This window comes from Gracilinanus agilis, chromosome 5 (assembly GCF_016433145.1).
Source record: "Gracilinanus agilis isolate LMUSP501 chromosome 5, AgileGrace, whole genome shotgun sequence".
NCBI lineage: Eukaryota > Metazoa > Chordata > Mammalia > Didelphimorphia > Didelphidae > Gracilinanus > Gracilinanus agilis.
The window spans coordinates 311,651,870-311,672,663 of NC_058134.1; the positions used below are offsets into that span (position 1 = coordinate 311,651,870).

Genomic DNA, 20,794 nt, shown 5'->3' on the forward strand with positions numbered 1-20,794 from the left:
AAGCAGGGAGGGGGGAAAGGGGAAAAGAAAGGAAAAGAGATGGAGGGAGTGAGGGGAGGAAAGGGGGAAGAAAGAGGGAGGGAGAGACAGACAGAGGAGAGGGAGAGAGAGAGAGAGAGAGAGAGAGAGAGAGAGAGAGAGGAGGGAAGGGATGTGTTCAGAGGTATAGAGAGAGGGGTTAGCCATGTCAGGAGTCACTTTTTCTTCAGTGTTTAAGGTAAAAGAGGAGAGAATGAGGTGTAAGATCAAGAATGTTTGAGATCCAGAGAGGAGACAAGGGAACTTATGGCCAATGGTCTCTATTTTTTTTTTTTCAGAAAAGCAAGTGGGAAAGCCTTCCACTAAGAGGAAGGGGAACATGTTGTGAGAGGCTCAAGCAAAGAAGAGAAGGTTCTAGAGCCTCTGTAGGGAGGGAGTGGGAGACTTGAAGAGAGAAGAGAAGGCCCAGAAAGGTCTCTCCATGGTCTAAGATTTTCATGATCCAGGTAACGGACTCACTGAGGAAGGAAGGCCTATTCTAGGTGTCAATAGATAACAACTACCGGCATCCTGATTGGATGTGAAATTTGGATAGCATGAGCCCCAAAAGAGAAGTTGCTGAGTTAAGGTGGGCGAGAGAAAGTCTGAGAGTAGCCAGGAGGATTCAGACGTCCCCACTGAGGTCAGTGAGTGCCGAGGTAGGAAAGTGCTGACAGAAGGCAAGGCGATGCCAGAGTATCTTCTCGTTCTGTTGAGTTTTACAGATTACTTTCTATTCCTGCTGAAATGGTGAGTTTCCCATCAGATATAACAAGAAGAAGCGAGTTGTCGTCATGCTACTGAGGATGGTCCACTTCTTGATATGAGTTACAAGCTTACAGAGAGAAATGTAAGCTCTGTGCTCAGCTCTGGAAAAAACAGAACGAGTCGAGTTTTAGTTCGAAGCCGCAGTTGCTTAGGAAAACTCACTGGGCTTCGGGAGTCTCTCGGTGAGTAACGATGTTTCTGGGTAACTCGTTAGGTCAGCTAATTTGAAAAAACCCAACAATCCTTACACCACAGCAACATCTCTGAGTGTGTGACGTAAGAAGAGCCACTCTCCTGAAGCTGGCTGGCAGCAGCAAAACGAAAGGCTCTGCCGATCTCCAATTCACCTTTAAGGATATCACGAAAAATGAAGATGTTGCTAGTCACAGTGAAAAAGGCCCTTCTTTTTATGGAGGTATCGTGTCTGTGCTCCCAAACAGCAAGAAGAACTTGGCAAACAGCTCCTTCTATCCCGACAGTCTCCAAAGGTGCCAGTGTCATCCCTGATCTAAAGAGGAGGAAACTGAGATAGAGAGGGGTGAAGGTGAAGGGACTCGCCCCAGTCACTGAGCCTAGTAAGTGTCTGAGGCTGGATTTGAACTCAAGGCTTTCTAACTTCAAATCCAGCTGTACCACCTAACTGCCGTAGGGCAAGATACTAGTAGTCAAAGTTATGAGAAAGAAGTGCTCACTTGACGTAGAATTGATCTTTCATAAACGAGAACATGGGCTAATAATTTGACTGTGTGCAAAAATAACTCACTGAAGTGTGAGGAATAATTACAGTCAGAACAACTAGCCAAGAAACGCTTTAACGTGAATGAAGTACTGTATTATAATAAATGAAGTACACATCGCAAATCTCCAAACAACCTTGTGGTGCAGGTGCCATTATTATTTCCATCTTACAGAGGAGGAAACTGAGTCTGAGAGAGGTTAAGCAACTCGTCAAACAACTAGCAAGTGTCTGTGTAAGACGTAAACCCTGTCTCCGGATCCAGCAGGCCCTGGAATACACACACAGTGTTTTATATTCGTTATTCCAAAGTCCAAATAAAATAGCTAAGTTAATTTCCCATTTTGCCTCGACTAAACAGCGTGATTCAGAGCGGCTGGCTGCTGGGCTATCGGTACATGGTTCACGCAGGCCCCTGAGTATCAGCTCCAGGTGGAGCTGTTGAACAGACAGGAAAGAAAGGAGCTAAACGTGTAGATGTGGGGACGGTTTGCATAGAGATGCTAATTGGCCCCAAGGGAGCTTATTAGATGAGATCTAGAGAATAAGAGAGAGAAAGAAGAGGGCCCTGGAGTCTGCCCCCACTTGGGAGCAGCACCCAAATGGGGACTGACCCAGAAAGTAGACGAGGATGGCCAAGCCCAGAGAGGCAAGGCGGGCAGCAAGAAGGTGTTTCCCGTCCCACAGAACATGAGCATCCAGGAGCAGGAGGAGCGAGAAACACCCCTGCCATTAGGGATAGCGACAGCGGAAAGACTAGTGAGGTCACAAGCTAGATTGGCAGGAGCTGAGAAGTGGGAAGTGAAAAAATAGAAACGAAGGAGAGCTTTCTCTAGAAGTTTCTGTCTAGTGACTTTCCATCAGAGGCCAGCTAGTTAAGGGACGCCCTTTTCAGATGTGGACAAGAGGCAGAAACAGAAACCGTATTGAGAGGAAAATGGGAAAAAGTAGCCCCGGGGCCGGGGAGACTCCTCAGATCCCAACCCCAAGAGCTGCAACCCAGAGGGAGAAGACGGTGTCAAGCCCCTCTCAACAAGATGGGAGAGAACGGCTCCAGCCAAGGAGCCAGCACAGAAGGAAACAAAAGACCTCGGAGCTCCCGGTTCAGGGGGGACTTGGGTTTCCCATGCCATGCATCCAGCCGCTCTCTCTTCCCACGCCTAGATACTGTGTCAGCATTTATGAAGGGAATGTTGTTATTATTCTTGCTTTGCCTTCTGAAGAGTACATTTTTCTGACTAAGAGTTAAATGAGGGGCAGTTTGGTGGCCCAGTGGATAGAGCCAGATCTGAAATGGGAGGTTCAACTGTGGCCTCAGCCCTTCTTAGCTGTGTGACCTTAGGCAAGTCACTTAATGCCCAAAGCCCAGCCCTTATTAACACTTCAACCTCAGCTAGGATTGACTTAGTACTGATCCTAAGACAGAAGGTAGGAGGTTTGTTTTCTGTTTTGTTTTGTTTTTTTAGGAGTTAACTGAGTGCAGTGAACTGATCTGTTAGATGGGAAGCCCATTGCAAGAAGCTCAAGAGCTACAGTTTGCTCTGTAGAAGTGTAAGTGTAAGAGCCCCGCAAGATTTACCCCAGGACCCTGAGAGAATGGGTTCTCATGTTTCCTTTTCTGAATCTCCTGCCCTCCTATCCCCCCCCTCACCCATCTCCTGACCTGCCAGAATTTGAACACAGTTTGAGGTTAACAAACCCACCCAGAGAGACCAAAAAGAAGTCCCACTGGATGCCACACCAACCCAGAAGTAGGAGACCAGCGAATTCCTCAGTAGTTTTATTCGCTGGCATTCTCATCCAGTGTCTTTTTATCCCTTTGTCCTTTGGCTAGTTTAAATTCATGTTTTGAAAAATGTCTGGCAGTGTTCCAGGGGAGGAGGGATGGATTCTTTGGGGAGCGGCTCCGAAAGGCAGCTTTGTAGTTGTGAAAACGAGTTGTCGCTTGAGGGTTATGGAAAGTGGCGATGAAGGAAAAGATGTTACAGTTGTACAAGAACTGAGTCGAGAGCTTGAGGGAAGAAGCTGGGCCTGACTTCTCCGAAATACAGGAGAGAAACTTTCAAGAACTGAAGCAAATAGTTTGTGAGAAGCTTCATTCTTGGGTTAGCCTCCAAGTGTTTTTGCTTTTCAAAGAATGATGGAAGAGAGAAATCACTCAATGAGTTGAAAATCTGAGAAATTCCTCCAGTAAAAGACTGTGAAAGAGGGCAATTAGACCAGGGGATTTTAGTATTCACGGGTGCAGTTCAGAGAAACTGCAAGAGCTTTAAAAGCCAAATTAGTCCTTAATACAAGGGTCACCTTTGAAAGGGACTGGACTTTAATAACAATTCCAGGGGGCAGCTGTATAGTCAGTGGATTGAGAGCCAGGCCTAGAGACGGGAGGTTCTGGATTCAAATTCGGCCTCAGACACTTCCCAGCTGGGTGACCCTGGGCAAGTCACTTGACCCCCATTGCCCACCCTTACCACTCTTCAATACACAGTATTGACTCCAAGATGGAAGGTGAGGGTTTAAAAAAAAATCCAGATGAATTCTGTAAGAATTTGCTCATTAAATTCTACATTTTGGATTAGAGTTAAGAGTTTGTGTTGGTGAGAATGTCTCCAAATTCTACTTTTGTATCTATTTATTTTTAGAAAAACATACTTTACAAGATTGATCTGCTTTAGGGTCAAATGCATATGGTCAATTATTTAGAGTTTATATATAAGCACATACACAGATATTTTGAAGAAAACACTTATTTTTATATCAGTTAAAACTTGTTCATGGCATAACATCTTCCATGCCCTCACTGGACTCTAATTACTGGCAAAAATATCTTTTTAAAATTGGGCTCACATATTTAGAGCGAGAAGGGACTTCTTCCGTCATCCAATCTAATTCCTTTATTTAGCCAATGAGAAAACTGAAGGCCAAAGAGGATGAGTAATCTAGGATCTTAAACTTAGAGAAGGGACCTCAAAGGTCATCTACTCCAGTCTCTTCATTTTATAAATGAGCAAAGTGAGGCACAATGTAGTAAAGTGACTCATCCAAGGATACACAGAGAGTGACCATGCAGGGTGGAATTTTAACCCAGATTCTCTTTCTCCAAGATCAGTGCTCTATCCACTGAACCACAACTGCCCAAAAGTATACAGGTTGCAAGTAGTAAAACTAAGCTTGAGCATGAGCCCTCTAATTGCAATTATACGGCTCTTCCCATTGAACTGCCTATCTCACAAACACTGAATGTGTAAGCTGGAAGGATCTCTCCCTTGAATTTCAAGCCCTTCCTTCATCTAATAGAATCAGAGTTTGGAAACCTACTCAATTTTGAATTCCCTCCCAGAAAAAGGTTTCTCCATATGTTTTGTATTCTAAAATCTGTGACCCAATGGTTTGGTGGAAATGTCAAAGGACTCAAACCTTGGGCAAATGAATGTTTTAATACATTAAAGTGAGTGGGTTAGATTGGATCCCTATGGAGATTTCTAACTTTTCATTTAGAAGATGAGCTTAGAACCTGGTGAGAGATAATAATGTTTTCCAGGATCTAATTAACAGGAAAACAATTCTATCATTCCTAAACTGAGATATCTGACTGTGTATATAACTATAAAGATGATATTAGAAAATAAGTATTTTCTTAATAAAACTTAACAAAGTAAGTTTTATTCGTTTAGAGATAAGTAGAGAGGCTGGCTTGAGGAAGAACTGGCGTTTCAAACAGAGCTGAGAGAGTGTTAATTTCAACTGGTGGCAGTTATGACGTTATTCTATGACAGTTACACGCTCTGGGTGTGGCATTCCAGGAGGGGCTTCTGGCAGTCGACAGAGCCACACGCAGCTGCTTTCTCTCTCAGGGCTGGAGAAAGTAACATCTTTGCCTCTCTCTATCTCTGTCTGAGGGAAAGACTTGAAGGATTGGAGTGTTTTCTTTTCCAACTTGGGAAACACTATTCAGTTATCTGTTACTGATTAAACTGTGAAAAGACCAAAGAAAACCTGGTCTTTGGTTTGAAATCTGAGACTGTTAAGGCTCAGAGTACTAACTTGATTCTTGTGGAGACACAACAAGCTAGCCTTGGTTATCTTTATAGCTTAAAGGCAAAGTTAAGAGTTATAGTGGTTAGGTTTATTTAGAATCGTATAAATTTGGTTAGTTAGATCAGGGAGAATTCGCGTAGCCTGTGTACCATAGGAGAAGCGGTTCCTTGCAGGACCTGGGAGTTTATTTGGGTGGAGTTAGAATCCCTTAGAATTAGAAGTCCTTTTACCCTTATATATATTTAAATAAAAAGTTTATTTTCTATAGCAAGAGTCTCTTTAGCATTCCTAGAATCTGGCCCTGATGGGAAGTTCATCTTTGAGCTTCACTTCACTTACCACTGAAGATACTTTGATAACATCTATCAAAAGTATCTAGAAACAATTCTGAACCTTTATTTTCTAGTTCTTTGTCCTTTATTTGAGTGCTCGCCCATTTTATTTTTACACCAGGAACTAGAACTCAGCATGAGTATAAAACTAAAATAGTTTTTGCAGCCTCATCTCACCAAAAGGTTCAACTAAGAAGTATTTGTCATGTAACAACTATGCAGACCACAATGTCATGAGCTGCCTCTTCCCAAGACAAGCACTTGAAGTGAAAGAAGAGTAAAGAATCCCATATCACATAAAGGAAATTTACATTTTTGAGAGCTTCTAAATAACACGGCTAGTATGGTTTTTCTGTAGCCCATAACAAGTAATTAACATTTTGAAAATAAAAACACTTTTAATAAAGTTCCTTTTTCTGTTCCTTCTGTCATAGAAGCAATATGCTAAGAAGTATCAGTTGTAAAGCAGAAGAGTGGTAAGGGCTAGGTGATAGGGGTGAAGTGACTTAGCCAGGGTCACATAGCTAGGAAGCATCTGAAGCCAGATTTAAACGTAGGTACTTTCACCTCCAGGTCTGGTGTTCTATCCACTGAGCCAGCCTGCTGCTCCCTTCCTCGTTATTTGATGCCAATTTCAAGAGTTTCTTCCAACATACTTCTCTCAGTCAGTGTAGAAATAACCATGTTTGAGGTATTGATTCAAACTGATCTTGTATCATTTTCTTATTGCTCCTACTTACTGGCTATTGATTTTGCCCTGTAACTATCTAAGTCATGGTCCTTTGTCTCTAAACTTAGTTCAGGGTTCAGCTGGTCTATAAGGGGTTAAGTTTAAAAATCCAGCTCTCCTGCCTCAAAAAATGGAATTGGCCTTAGACAATGCATGTGAACACAAAGAGATTCGGGGTTTGGCATCTTCGCACCACCTGTCCCAAGATCTGGGCAATATCTTGCATCTGGACTCCAACAATAAACCCTTCAGTCTCATGAGAGCTGGGCCACTGCTAGTTTCCATGACCAAAGTTCTGACTGATCATGTTATTCCCCGTATGTCAGCTTTGTAACCAGCCCTTTCGTATTCAATCCCACGATGTCATCTATCCGGTTCTGTTCTTTATTTTGTACTCCTCAGAACTCATAAAAAGGGAGCTCTCTGCCACTGACCCATTTATTGACAGGTAGCATGCCCCAGCTACTAGATGCTGTCTTGTGCAGAGATCTGCCTCCGTTTACCCTTTTGTTTAACTTTCGTTGAAACAGAATGAGTATGTGATAGCCATCCGTCCTTTGGGCAAACGAATTTTGGTACGGCCTCTATTCCCAAGTTTTCTTTTCTAAATCTAAATTTGAACAGCTGGTCCTATCTCCTCAAGCAGCCTGTCCAGCGCTGGAATCATTCTCCTCATGATTATTTGTGGTGACCTTCTAAGCTGGACCTGACTCCAGCCAGTCCTCTGCAGAGAGTTATTCACCAGAGATTTGCTCAGCCATAGCAAGAGAAGGCTCCTCCTCAATAAGGATGGCCCCTGGGGATGCCTTCAGTTGATTCCGCTGAATAAAGCTCCCTTTCCTGAGTAACTCACTAGGATCGGGCAGCCAAGCTATAAAGTGGTGCCTGGAGCTCTTCCCGGCTGCTTTGTACTCATGTAATCAGGACATGATATCAACAGCCTGAATCTTCAGTCTCTGGAGCCAACCAAGAATTAATGATTGTCTCAATACCTTTTATGACAAAAAAAAAAAATAGCCTAACTTGCTTGGTGGAAGGGCTGCACCTGCGCTCCTGCCATAAATGCCAACCCGATGCACGTTTACTGGCCCTCCGGGGAGTCTTCCTTGGAATCTCGGGCTCTCTATGCTGGGGCTCCATCTCATGCCACTCCACTGTAGGGCTCCAAAAGGTGCAGCAGCAGCCAGGGCTCAGTGCTGCGTCAGCAGGTTTCCTCCCATCCTTGGCCGACCTTGTCTGACGATGCAGCGGCCAGAGAGCAGCATAAGGCAGTCTTAATCACCAGATGGAATTTTTAGAGCTCGCTCATTGGCCTCCTTACTGTAGCCATGAAGAAGGGGAGCGGGCGCAGGCTAAGTGATGTGCGCCGGGGCCCTCGGCTAGATTTAGACTGGCCTTGCCGCCCCCACACTGGCTCATGACTGCTTGTACTGGCGTCGGCAAAGGTGTTCATCTTGTGAGCAGCCAAGCCGTTTCCCTGGATGTTACTGGAGTCGGCTTTGTCCTTGGATGCTCCGAAGGAACCGTCAGCCATCGGCATGCTATCGATCCTTGTGCCTCAGTTCACACGACACTGTTTTCCCGTTCCCTGAGGTCTATATTACAGAAACGGGGCTGGCTCCGATTTTCTCCAAGCCCCCTAAGTATCATGACGCTCCACGCGCTGAGAATTCATTGGCTCGTGGGCTGAATTTGACCCACGGAATGCAGGCAGCTATTGCAATGGTGCACCTCAGCTTTATTTAGGCTTGGTCCACTTCAACAGCACTTTACTACCATTATGAATTCTAGACTAGCAGATCTAGCAGATCTGGAGTTTTAAAAAATAGGATTAAAAGGGAAAGGCGGTACTTTGTGCAGGGTAAGGAGCTGCTTTGTCTTGCACGGACAGGAGGGAAATAATAAAAGGGAGGTTGGAGGAAAAACAGTCCAGCAGATCAGCTTGGAAGAACTCTGATGACACTGGTTCCCTCAGATTCTAGTCTGCGAGACCAGAACACCATGTATTGCAAGTAGCCTGCGCATGAGAAGATGAAGGGCTAGACTGGATGCTGCCAGTAGAAATAAAGAAGAGAGAAAGATCAAAAAAGCCTTCAAAGGAAGAACTGTTAGAATTTGGGGACTCCTTGGAATGGAGCTCCTAGTTAGTCAGTGATAAAACAGTGAGTGGTTCCTCTGACAGAAATAAGGAAGTTTCAAAGGCAGCGGCTAATTCCAGATTGGAGTGCCTTTTGTATACAGAATAGTATCCCAGAAAAACGTTCTTGCCTTTGTCCCATTTAGCACATTTATCGATGACTTTGGAAAATGGTGTGAGTGGACTGCTTTTCACATCTGTTGATGACACCAAGCTTGATGGGATGATGTTTAACCTGCAAAAATTTCTTGAAGGCCTAGAGCATTGGGCTAAATCTAATCAAATCAAATAAAATGGGGCTAGCCATATGGTCTTATACATAGGCTCAACAAGTATAAAATGGGCTAAACCTACGTAGAAACTGTCGTCTGAAAAAGATCTGTGAGCTGTGGTGGCCAGCAAACATAACAGGAATCAAAAGTATAAATATGGCAGCCTAGATGGCAACATAACCTTAGACTACATTAAGAAAGGTCAAGCATTCTGGACTCTGGAGGTGATTTCTGGAATGTTGGGCTCAGTCCAGGGCTCCAGAGGGTAGTAAAGGGCCTTCAGATGGTGACAAATAAGTCACCAGTTGAAGGAACTCTTAAGAGGAAGGGATTATTAACCTCGAAGAGGGAAGATTAAGGAGGATAACAGTAGTTGTCTTCAAGTACTAGAAGGGCTGTCATGTGGAAAAGGGAACAGACTTGTTCTGTTTGCCCCAAGGACATGGGACGAGGAAAAATAGATGGATGTTGCAGGAAGACCAATTTAGGTTTGTTAAAAGGAAAACTTCTTACCAAGGAGAGCTGTCCCAAAGTGCAGTGGGCTACGTTAGGAGATAAAGGGTTTCCTCTCTTTAGGAGAGGTTCGTTGGGTAGGTTACAGTGGGGATTCCCTTTTCAAGTGAACAAGATGGACTCTACCAGTTCCCTCTGAGCTTTGCAGTTCTCGGATTCTGTGATTTAGATGTTTCTCCTATTCAGTCTAGTAATTAGCTTCCCCACAGACTCTGGGTGGATAAGTATGCATTTCCATCAAAGGAAAGGATACAATTCTGAAATCCTGAACAGTGACATATAAATCAGTACATCCAGTGAGTAACTAAACATTCGGAAACAGAGAAATTGGAGTTTATACAACAACAAACTACCTTGGGCCGTAACAAACTTTCCAATGACATGGAGTACCGTATAACTGTTGGGTTGATGTAATATTCATTTGGCTACAGCCATGAATGTACAGAATGAACTCATTATGGTTTGCTGTAGCAAAAATACAGTATCAAGTGAAAATTGTTGACAAGCAATGTCAAATCTCCAAAGGGATATTTAAGAATTCATCTTTTAACTGTGGGAGAAGAAATCCGGAAGAAAACCTATGATTTATCCCTTGCTTATCTGGGCACAGGATTTGGAGTTTGGGCTTTAAAAGATTACTCTAAGGGGCAACTGGGTAGCTCAGTGGATTGAGAGCCAGACCTAGAGACGGGAGGTCTTGGCCTCAGACACTTCCCAGTTGTGTGACCCTGGGCAAGTCACTTGACCCCCATTGCCTACCCTTACCACTCTTCTGCCTTGGAGCCAATACACAGTATTGACTCCAAGACGGAAGGTAAGGGTTTTAATTAAAAAAATTAAAAAAAAGATTACTCTATTACAAAAAAGAACAATGAGGAAATAGGTTTTGAGGAAAATACATGTATAACCTAGTGGCATTACTTGTCAGCTCCGGGAAGGGGGAGGGAAAAGGGGAGGAAGACAACAAGAATTGCGTAACCATGGGAAAAAAATTTTTAATTAAAAATGTTTAAATTTTTAAAAAAATAATTCATCTTTTGTGGATAAAATAGGGAATGCCTAGCACAATGCCTTGCTCGTAAAGTAAGTACTTTATAAAAATTGGCACATGAGGAGGGTTAAGAAGAAGAAACAAGTTTTTTAAGAGTGAGAATTGCCAAATATTGGCATAAGCTACCCTAAGAGAATATAAGCTCTCATTCTTTGAAGGTCTTTAAAAATCCAAAAAAGAAAAAGAAGGAAAGAAAGAAAAGAATCTCAATTGTCTAAATTGTTTTAAGTATAATGTAATAATAGCTAAGGTTTGTATAGAGCAATGCTGGACTAAGCACTTCACTGTTATTTCATTTGATCCTCACAATAGCCAAGGAGGTAGGTGCTATTATCACTCCTCTAGTTGAGGAACTTGAGGCAAAGAGACGTTAAGTGACTTGCTCAGGATCTCACAGCTAGGAATCATGTACGACTAGATTTGAACACAGGTCTTTCTGCCTCCAGGCCTGGCACTCTCTCCATTATGCCATATCACCTAGATCAGTTCTCAAGAATCTGCCAACTATACAATTCTATGACATTTGTAAATAATGTCAAAAGAAATAAATACTACTTCTCTCCCAGTCAGATCTTTTTCAGCCAAACTGAAACTTTAAAAGACAAGGTGCTGGAGGTAGCTGGGTAGCTCAGTGGATTAAGAGTCAGGCCTAGAGACGGGAGGTCCTGGGTTCAAATCCGACCTCAGACACTTCCCAGGTGTGTGACCCTGGGCAAGTCACTTGACCCCCATTGCCCACCCTTACCACTCTTCCACCTAGGAGCCAATACACAGAAGTTAAGAGTTTAAAAAACAAAACAAAACAAAAAGACAAGGTGCTGGTTTTGTAAATACAAAACTGGGGCTATTTTCTACTAAGAATCCACTCAAAATTCTGCTAGGAAAATCAAAGGATTGAAAATGAAGATATATTTGGCACCAAAACCTAGACTTCCAAAACAAATGCGGTTTTACAAGCATTCGCCAAGTCTCTCCTATGTGTAAGACATGGTGCTATTCTTAGACTGCAAAAACAAAAATGTCCCCAACCTAAAGCTTACATCCTACCCAAAGATCAAAATGTACTTCCATGCAAATTAAGCTATTGTCTGAATAAAGCCATGTGCCAAATTTTAACAATGATTATCTTTTAAAAAAGAAAAAATGGTTTTTCTGTTGGGTTACTTCAAAATACAAAAATATGGGGCTTTTCCAGTTAAAAAACATAGTGATTGGGGGCATCTGGGTAGCTCAGTGCATGGAGAGCCAGCCCTAGAGACGGGCGGTCCTGGGTTCAAATTTGGCCTCAGACACTTCCCAGCTGGGTGACCCTGGGCAAGTCACTTCACCCCCATTGCTTACCCTTACCACTCTTCTGCCTTGGAGTCAATAAAGATGGAAGGTGAGGGTTTAAAAAAAAAACAACCATAGTGATTATTCCCCAGTTGCTGGAGATGTAGAAACACAATCCTTCCAAATTCTGTATTCTTTGAGGGATGTCAAATTCTTGGTAGATTTTTTTCGCAGTTTTCTCCCTATCACAGATCATTGCCAGGCATCAAAAAAAAAAAAAAAATCAACTTCCAAATACTTTTCCCCACCTCTGGGAGCAGGGTGGGTCTGGACCTAGAATTTCATCAGAACAAAAAACTCCTGCTATTGTCTCCCTCCACCTGAAGCAGACTGGCAACCTGTCTATAATCTTGGAGTTGGGAGGGTCCTCAAGAAACAGAAGTCACATATGCCATGAAAGCAAGGATTTGAATTCAGGTCTTCCTGACTTGAACTCCAGCCCCCATCCATTAGGCTCCAATGTCTCTTTTTCAATAAACCACCTTCCCTTTTTGCTTATAGCTGTATTCCCAATGGTGAGCATTTTTCCCTGAGTAAATCTGTAGGCAGGACAATGGAGTAGATAGAGAGGGGATTGAGAAGTTGGGAAGACCTGAGGAAAAATCCAAAAAGTACTTGTGCTTAAATGAAGCACATAGTAAGAGTTTAACAAATGCTTTAGCTAACTAGCTAATAATGTAGAAATCGAAAGGGATTACTGAATGCAGTCAAGCTTGTTAGTTTGATAAGAAAAAAATCAGAGAGGCAGACTAAGACCAGGAAGGAAGGATGACGTCAGAAACCTTCCTCAGGCCAGAGCTTCCTTCCAAAATAAAACAGTAAACAAAAGCTGTTCTCTCATAAAGACACCATTAAAAAACACAATTCTGATGTCAGCACTGTAGAAAGTAATTTGTTCTATTGATGCACTTTTAATGGACTCTGCCTCTGGCTGAAGAATATTGATTGCAGTAACATTTCTTTTGCTCTCGCCTCTCTTTCATTTGTCACACAATATGCTATATTTCAGAATAATGTGCAATGGACAATGACGATAAACGTTTTCAAGCTGAGACAGTTACCGTATGGGGTCTAGAAGAGCTCAAGTAAGGTGGATTTTTTGGAAAGGTGGGATCTACCAGATTCGGCAACCTCAAAGTACTTTGTGCTCCTCATTACTTTTTCCCTGAGTAAATCTGTAGGCAGGACAATGGAGTAGATAGAGAGGGGATTGAGAAGTTGGGAAGACCTGAGGAAAAATCCAAAAAGTACTTGTGCTTAAATGAAGCACAAAATCTGCTACTAAAGAATATCTCCAAAGAGTAAACAACTCCTTAGCTCCTAAGCAAAGAACTCTTGTCTTGCCCTTTAAAGAAAGATTAAACAAGCAAAAGGGTTAGAGAAAAGTCAAATTGTTCAACCAGGTAACTATATTTCTTTGTGTTGGACTCTAAACAGGGTCGTGCTAGAAATAACAATAGATGGAAATGATTTCTGATGTCCACAGTACTAAAACTGAATTGTATAGAAATTGTGTGACTGTCACTACTAGAAAAGATTATGTGGAAACTGGGCCTGTCTTTTAGAACATATTAAATTTTAAAAATGACAAAGACTTTTCTTTCTGTTTCTTTCTTTAAAAAAATACTCCATATCTTCCTGAGCCTTCAGAGAAATAACCAGGGTAGACCAAAGAAAAGACTACAATTGTGCTACTCTGAGACAAGAGAGTTTTCCAACCAACTGATAGATGCAAAGTTGGCTGTATGAGTGGGTATTCAAGGAGTACTAACTCCTCTAGTATCAGGGCTTGCTGAGCCCTTTTCAGGGCTGCTCATCCATCTCCAGGCAAGGAAGATCTTCAACTCTCATGGAAACCCCAACATTGAAGTTGATTTCTACACTGCAAAAGATCTCTTCTGAGTGGCTCTGCCTAGTAGTGTAATGCTTCTGTTAATGTAAGCTAGACCGATTAGGTCATGATCCACATGGATGTTGCTGCCTCAGAATTATTCACAAATTTGAACTTCAAGACTCCTGATGACCCCAGCAAATACATCATCCCTGCTTCGCTTGGAGACCTTTAAAAGACCTTCATCAAGGACCGTACTGGGGAATACTGAAGATCCCTTTGACAAGGATGATTGGGAGACTTAGAGTTCACTGCTGCTACAAGCATACAGATGGTCAGGGATTATCTCACAGAGACCAGTCATAAAGGCATTGAAAAGGCTATGAATGAAAAAAGCATGCAAGCTAGCCCAGACTAATGGTGGGAGTAATGGTTTCCTATCATTCTGGGAAGACTGAAAATACTTTCATTGCAGACCTAGTGGTGGGTCTCTGCACTAGATAGGTCAAGACTGATACCCTTGGCCAATCTGAGCATCAAACCAAATATTATTAGATTTTCAGAACTGAAGAGCTGTGTAGGAAAGATAAATTTACTGAATGGGACTTCAGAAAACCTTTGACCAAGAGGACCCTGGAGCTAGCAAGCACCAGTCACTAGAGTGTGGGAAGCCAATAAGAGAACAGATAAAAATCTGAGACTCCTCTTTTGACCCCTTTTGTGATCCTTGTGATTTCTTGTTGAAAAGTATTGCAGCCTTATTGAAAAGCTTTACGTTCCTAGAAAACCTGAATTTAAAGGGTTAACACTGTTAACACAGCAAAGAATGCTGCTGCCTGGTATAGCCAAGGCCAAAATCTTGGTCGGGGGTGGGCAATTCGACCCTGAGAGGGATACTCCCCAACTTGGCTTTCTGATAAGAACCTAGTCAAAATTCAGCCTTGGCCTTGGTCTATTCTGAAGCCAATGTTTTGTGTTTTGATGTGACATAATTTGTAACTTCTGCGCATCTGCAAAGTTTCAGGGGGTTCTTTTGTGTGAAATGAGCCTTGAAACATATATAAAAAACTCCAGGCTCCTGGAGTCAGAGCTGGAAGCAGGAGCTAAAAGACAACTCCCTTGTCCCATCTTTATTTCCTTATCAACTAAACTGTCCTTATCAGATTATCAGAGATGATAAAGAGATCTGGACACTAGAGTAGACACTTGTTCCTGTCCTAAAGACGGGCAGTGGTCAAGTACCAGACCAGTTTCTTTTGTTAGCAGGGGCTTCTACTGCTTAACTCCCTTCTCACTTTAACCTCGCTGTGATGTTTTTTCACTGCTTTGTTAGAATCATTTCATTAATCTCTACCTGATCACACAGCACTTTGTTGGAAGACCTTGCTTTGTGGCCTCGTGACTGGGCTGGAATGATCTGTTCTCACCCTGTTCCCGTGTGTCAGTGTATGGTGCCACATACATGTAGGGCAGACCTGATAAGCCCACAGGTCAGATCCTTAGTGGTTTTTATATTCAGAATAAAAGTATTCAGGTACCCACAAAATAAATAAATGACTGAATAAATGGATAAAAAGTTGATTGGGTCTCTATATAGCTTAAAATGTTTTAGCCAATATTATATTGTTTTGAGAATTATCACTTGGTACTATAATCTGAAATATAGTGCACTAGGCCCCTTCTCATTTTCTTTCATATTCTTTTTTAATTGTATTTTTTCAATTATATGTAGAAATAATTTTTAACAATTGTTTTCTGATATTTTGTGATTCATATTCTCTCCCTCCTTCTCCACCCCCCCTTCCAAGGCAGTAAAGTCTGAAATAGATTATATCAGTGCTTTCATGCAATACATATATCCATATTCCCCATGTTATAAGTATAGACATATATCACATATCCGATAAAAAAAAAGCTCTTATAGGAAATAAGGTGAAGAATAGTGTGCTTTCATCTGCAGTTGGATTCTAATATTTCCTACTTTGGCTATAGATAGCATTTTTTTATCACAAGGCCCTTTCGGGTTGTCTTGGAACCTTGTTTTGCTTATAATAGTTGAGTCCTTCACAGTGGATCATCATACAATATTTGTTACTGTATACACTGTTCTCCTGGCTCTGCTCACTTTAATTTGCATCAGTTCATATAAGTCTTTCCAGATTTTTTTAACTCATCATGTTAATTATTTCATATAGCATAATAGTTTTTCATTACAACATAGTTTATTCAGTCACTCCCTAATTGATGGGTGTCCCTTTAGTTTCCAATTCTTTACCACTACAAAAAAAGCTGTTAGAAATATTTTTGTACAAGTAGGTCCTTTTCCTCTATTTTTGATCTCTTTGAGATACAAACCCTGTGGTAGACTTGCTGAGTCAAAGGGTATGCATCGTTTTATGGCCCTTTGAGCCTGGTTCATACTGCTCTGCAGAATGGTGGTATTAGTTCACAGTTCTACCAACAGTATATTAGTGTCTCAATTTTCCCACATCCCCTCCAGCATTTATCATTTTCCTTTTTTGGATATATTAAGTCAATCTGGTAAGTGTGAGGAAGGTATCTCAGAGTTCTTTTAATTTGCATTTCCCTAATCAATAGTGATTTTGAGCATTTCTTTATATGACTATATATAGTTTTAATTTCTTCATCTGAGAGCTGCCTGTTCATCTCATTTGACCATTTAACAAATGGGGAATACTTTGTATTCTTATAAATTTGACTCAGTTCTCTATATATTTGAGAAATGAGGCCTTTGTCAGAGACACTTGCTATAAAATATCCCCCCCAAATTTCTTATTTCCCTTCTAATCTTGGTTGCATTGGTTTTGTTTGTACAGAAAATTTTTAATTAAATGTAATCAAAATTATCCATTTCATTTTTCATAATATTCACTATGTCTTGTTTGGTCATAAATTCTTCCCTTATCCATAAATATGACAAGTAAACCTTTCCATGTTCTTCTAATTTGTTGATGCTATCCCCCTTGGTTTTAGATGAAGTGTCCATTTTGACTTTATGTAGGCATATAGAGTGAGATGTTGGTTTATGCCTATTTTCTGTTACATTGTTTTCCAGTTTTCCCAGAAGTTTTTGTCACATAATGACTTCACTCCCTCAAAGCTTAGATTTTTGAGTTCATCAAACACTAGGTTACTATAGTCATTAACTTCTGTGTGTTGAATTACTAACCTGTTCCATAAAGCCAGTATGATATTTCTTAACCAGTGCCAGATTGTCTTGATGATTATTGTTTTATAATATAGTTTGCAATCTGGTATAGCTAGGCCTCCTACCTTCATATTTTTTTAATTCATTCCCTTAATATTCTTGACCTTTGGTTTTCCATATAAATTTTGTTACTATTTTTTCTAGTCCTAGAAAAATTATAATTTTTGAGTAGTTTGGAATGTCATTGAATAGGTAAATTTTAGGTAGGATTTGTCATTTTATTATATTGGCTCAACCTATCCATGAGCCATTAATATTTTCTAATTGTTTAGGTAAGACTTTATTTGTGTGAAAAGTATTTTGTAATTGTGTTCAAATACTTGCTGGGTTTAAGTATATACCTAGGTATTTTATATTGTCTACACTTATTTTTAATAGAATTTCCTTTTCTAACTCTTGCTGTTGAACTTTGTTGATAGTAAATAGAAATGCTGATGATTTATGTGTTTATTTTGTGTCCTACAACTTAAAGTTGTTCATTGTTTCTATTAGGTTTTTTTGGTTGGTTCTTTGGGGTTTTCTATGTATACCATCATATGCCTAATTCTAATTCCTCCAATTTCTTTTTCTGCTCTTATTGCTATAGCTAGTGTTTCTGGTACAATATTAAATGGTAGTAGTGATAATAGATATCCTTACTTCACCCTTGATCTTACTGGGAAGGATTTTAGTTTATCCCCATTACAGAAAATGCTTGCTGATGGTTATTGATAGATGCCTTTATCACTTTAAGGAAAGCTCCTTTTATTCCAATGTTTTCTAATGTTTTTATAAGGAATGAGTGTTGTATTTTGTCAAAGGTTTTTTTCTGCGTCTTTTTAGATAAACTTATCATTTCTGTTGCTTCTGTTATTGATATAGTCAATTATCCTAACAGTTTCCTTAATATTGAATAATTCCTGCATTCCTGATATAAAAATCTGGTCGTGGTATATGATCCTTGTGATATGATACTAATCTCCTTACTAGTATTTTACTTAAAATTTTTGCATCAATATTTATTAGAAATATTGGGCTATAGTCTTCTTTCTCTCCTTTAGCTCTTCCAAGTTTAGGTATCAATACCATATTCGTTTCACAAAAGGAATTTGGAAGAATTCCTTCTTCCATTATTTTTCCTAATAGTTTATGTAGTATTGGAGTTAACAGCTCTTTGAATGTTTGATGGAATTCACTTGTGAATCCATCTAGTCTTGTGGTCTTTTTCTTAGTGAAATCTTTCCCTTTCCCTTTGGCTTGTTCAATTTCTTTTTCTGTGAACGGGTTAAGTATTCTGTTCCTCTTCTGTTCATCTGTGCAGTTTATATTTTTGTAAATATTCATCTAATTGATTGTCAGATTTTTAAAATATAGTCGGGCAAAAATAATTCCCAAAAATTGCTTTAATTTCTTCCTCATTAGTTATGATTTCACCTTTTTCATTTTTGATACTGATAATTTAGTTTTTTCTTTTTTAAATCAAAATATTTTTCATAAAACCTGCTCTATCTTATTTATTAATTCAATGGTCTTCTCACTTCAGTTTTATGTATTTCTCCTTTGATTTTCAGATTTTCTAATTTGGTGTTTAATTGAGGATTATTAATTTGTTCTTTTTCTAGTGTTTTTAGTTGTATACTCAATTTGCTGATCTGTTCTTTCTCTCCATTATTCATGTAAGTATTTAGAGATATAAATTTCCATCTAAGTAGAGCTTTGGCTACATTCTATAAATTTTTGGCATGTTGTTTCCTCATTGGCATTCTGCTTAACGAAATTATTGATTGTTTCTGTGATTTGCTCTTTGGCTCATTCATTGTTTAGGGCAGTGATGGGCAAACTTTTTAAAGAGGGGGCCAAAGGAAAGGAAATGCTCACCTGTCAGTCTATTTCTAAGCCAACTCTTTCAAAGTTTCATTGTATTGTATCCTACTCATTGTATTCACCAGACTAGAAATAATGTCTCGCAGCCGGATAGACATTTCAGGGGGCTGCATCTGGCCCACGGGCCACAGTTTCCCCATCACTGGTTTAGGGTAAGATTATTTAGTTTCCAGTTAATTTTTAGTCTTTCTTTCTGCTACCCTTTATTGAATATAATTTTTCATTGCATTATGGTCTGTGTTTAATATTTCTGCTTTTCTACATTTCATTGTGAAGTTTTTGTGCCCTGTTATATGGTTAATTTTTGTGAAGGTGCCATGTACTGCTCAGAAATAAAGCATATTTCTTTACATTACCATTCAGTTTTCCCCAGATGTCTATCATATCTAGCTTTTCTAGAGTTTTATTTATCTCCTTAATTTTCTTCTCATATATTTTTGGTTAGATCTGGTTGAAGTCTCCCTTTAGTAATCTTTTCCTATTTCTTCCTATGATTCATATAACTTATTTTGGAATTTGGATACTTTGCCATTTGATCCATAGATGTTTAGTATTGATATTGTTTCATTGTATATGGTAGCTCTTATCAAGACGTAATTTCCTTCCATATCTCTAGGTTAGACTAATTTTTATGTTTCCTTTGTCTTGAGATCATGTTCTACTCTAATTTTACTCAATGTGTGCCTTCCTACTTTAAATGTATTTTGTAATAGCATATTGTGAGATTTTGGTTTTTAGTCTACTCTGCTATCCTTTTCCATTTCATTGATGAGTTCATCCCATTCACATTCACAGTTATGATTACTAATTATGTTTCCCTCCATCTTATTTTCTCTTTTTGTTTACCCTTCTCTCTCCCTCATTCCAGGTTTTCCCTGTTCTCAAATGTTTTTCTTTTGACCACTTCCTTGGCCAGCCTTCTCTTATTCCCCCTTCCCTCCTACTTCCTGTTATGTTTCTAATAACAGGGATGTTGGGAAGCTGATGGACCAGCCAGGGCCAGATGCCTGCAAGACACACTTCTCCCACACAGACAGGCTTGAGTGAGTAGGGAGGGGGTTAGGTACTCCTTGATCTCAAACCCTTCCCCACAAGCAGTTGGTTTCAGTTGAAAATGGAGACAGGGCAGAGTGTCTTCAAGCAAGATTCAGCAAAGGCAAATCTTTAATGATGTTCCCTTTCTCAAATTTATATTCCCCCCAGGTCTGATTGAGGTCTGAGTAGTATATCTTAATGTTAAGGACTGAGATGGATCTGACTTCTTAGGCTGGCAACTGACAGGAATCAAGCTTAATGGCTGCAGTGAGTATCCTCAAATAATTCCCAGGCACTGATATCAAAGATAAAGCTTATATTGGTAAAAGAAAGAAAGAGAAGGCAAGAGCCGGTAATTAGGATTTGGATAAGAACTGGGAAGCCCTGAACTGTCAGGTTGAAGCTGCCCCTCCCCCCCAGGAGGAAGTGGCAGACCTTTAGCTAACTTGCTCTCAAAACTAATAGTAATTACTTCTAATATCTATATAACTAAATAATTATTGATGCTGGAAAGGTCTAATCCTACTAGACAGGCAAACTCCTGAGTAGAAACTACAATGGCTTTTGCCACTATGGCCTCCCAGGCGAACCCCCAAATCAGGAACAGCCAGCAGAAAGATCTATTCCCCTCAACTCCAAGGTATCAACTGTTTTACTCCCTACCAACTGCCCCCTCACCCAGAGTTTTCCAGGGGGCCTGCCTGGAATTCTGGGTGAGGCTTGACCCTGTATTTTGCAGGAATTCCATGCTGCCATTTTTTATATTACACTTCCCTAAAGGGTGAAGTAAGTTTCTATGCCTGAATGTGGGTGTTATTCCCACTTTGAGCCCACTAAACATTCCATTTTCCCCTCCACTGTTTTGACTCTTGGACACCTCTTCATGTGAGATAATTTATTCCTTTCTGT

General features: G+C 40.4%; 1 protein-coding gene across 1 annotated transcript in view; it reads right to left on the reverse strand.

The window, feature by feature from the left end:
• Positions 1-8,162, reverse strand: part of BICD1 (BICD cargo adaptor 1) — a 150,231-nt gene extending 142,069 nt beyond the window's left edge. The window contains exons 1-5 of the mRNA XM_044679310.1: positions 7,944-8,162; positions 7,693-7,858; positions 2,137-2,309; positions 1,809-1,960; positions 1,035-1,294 (exon numbers count right to left, since the gene is read on the reverse strand). Coding sequence (XP_044535245.1) covers positions 1,035-1,294; positions 1,809-1,960; positions 2,137-2,309; positions 7,693-7,858; positions 7,944-8,162 — 970 coding nt within the window. The remainder of the gene's footprint in view (positions 1-1,034; positions 1,295-1,808; positions 1,961-2,136; positions 2,310-7,692; positions 7,859-7,943) is intronic.
• Positions 8,163-20,794: the final 12,632 nt, after the last annotated feature.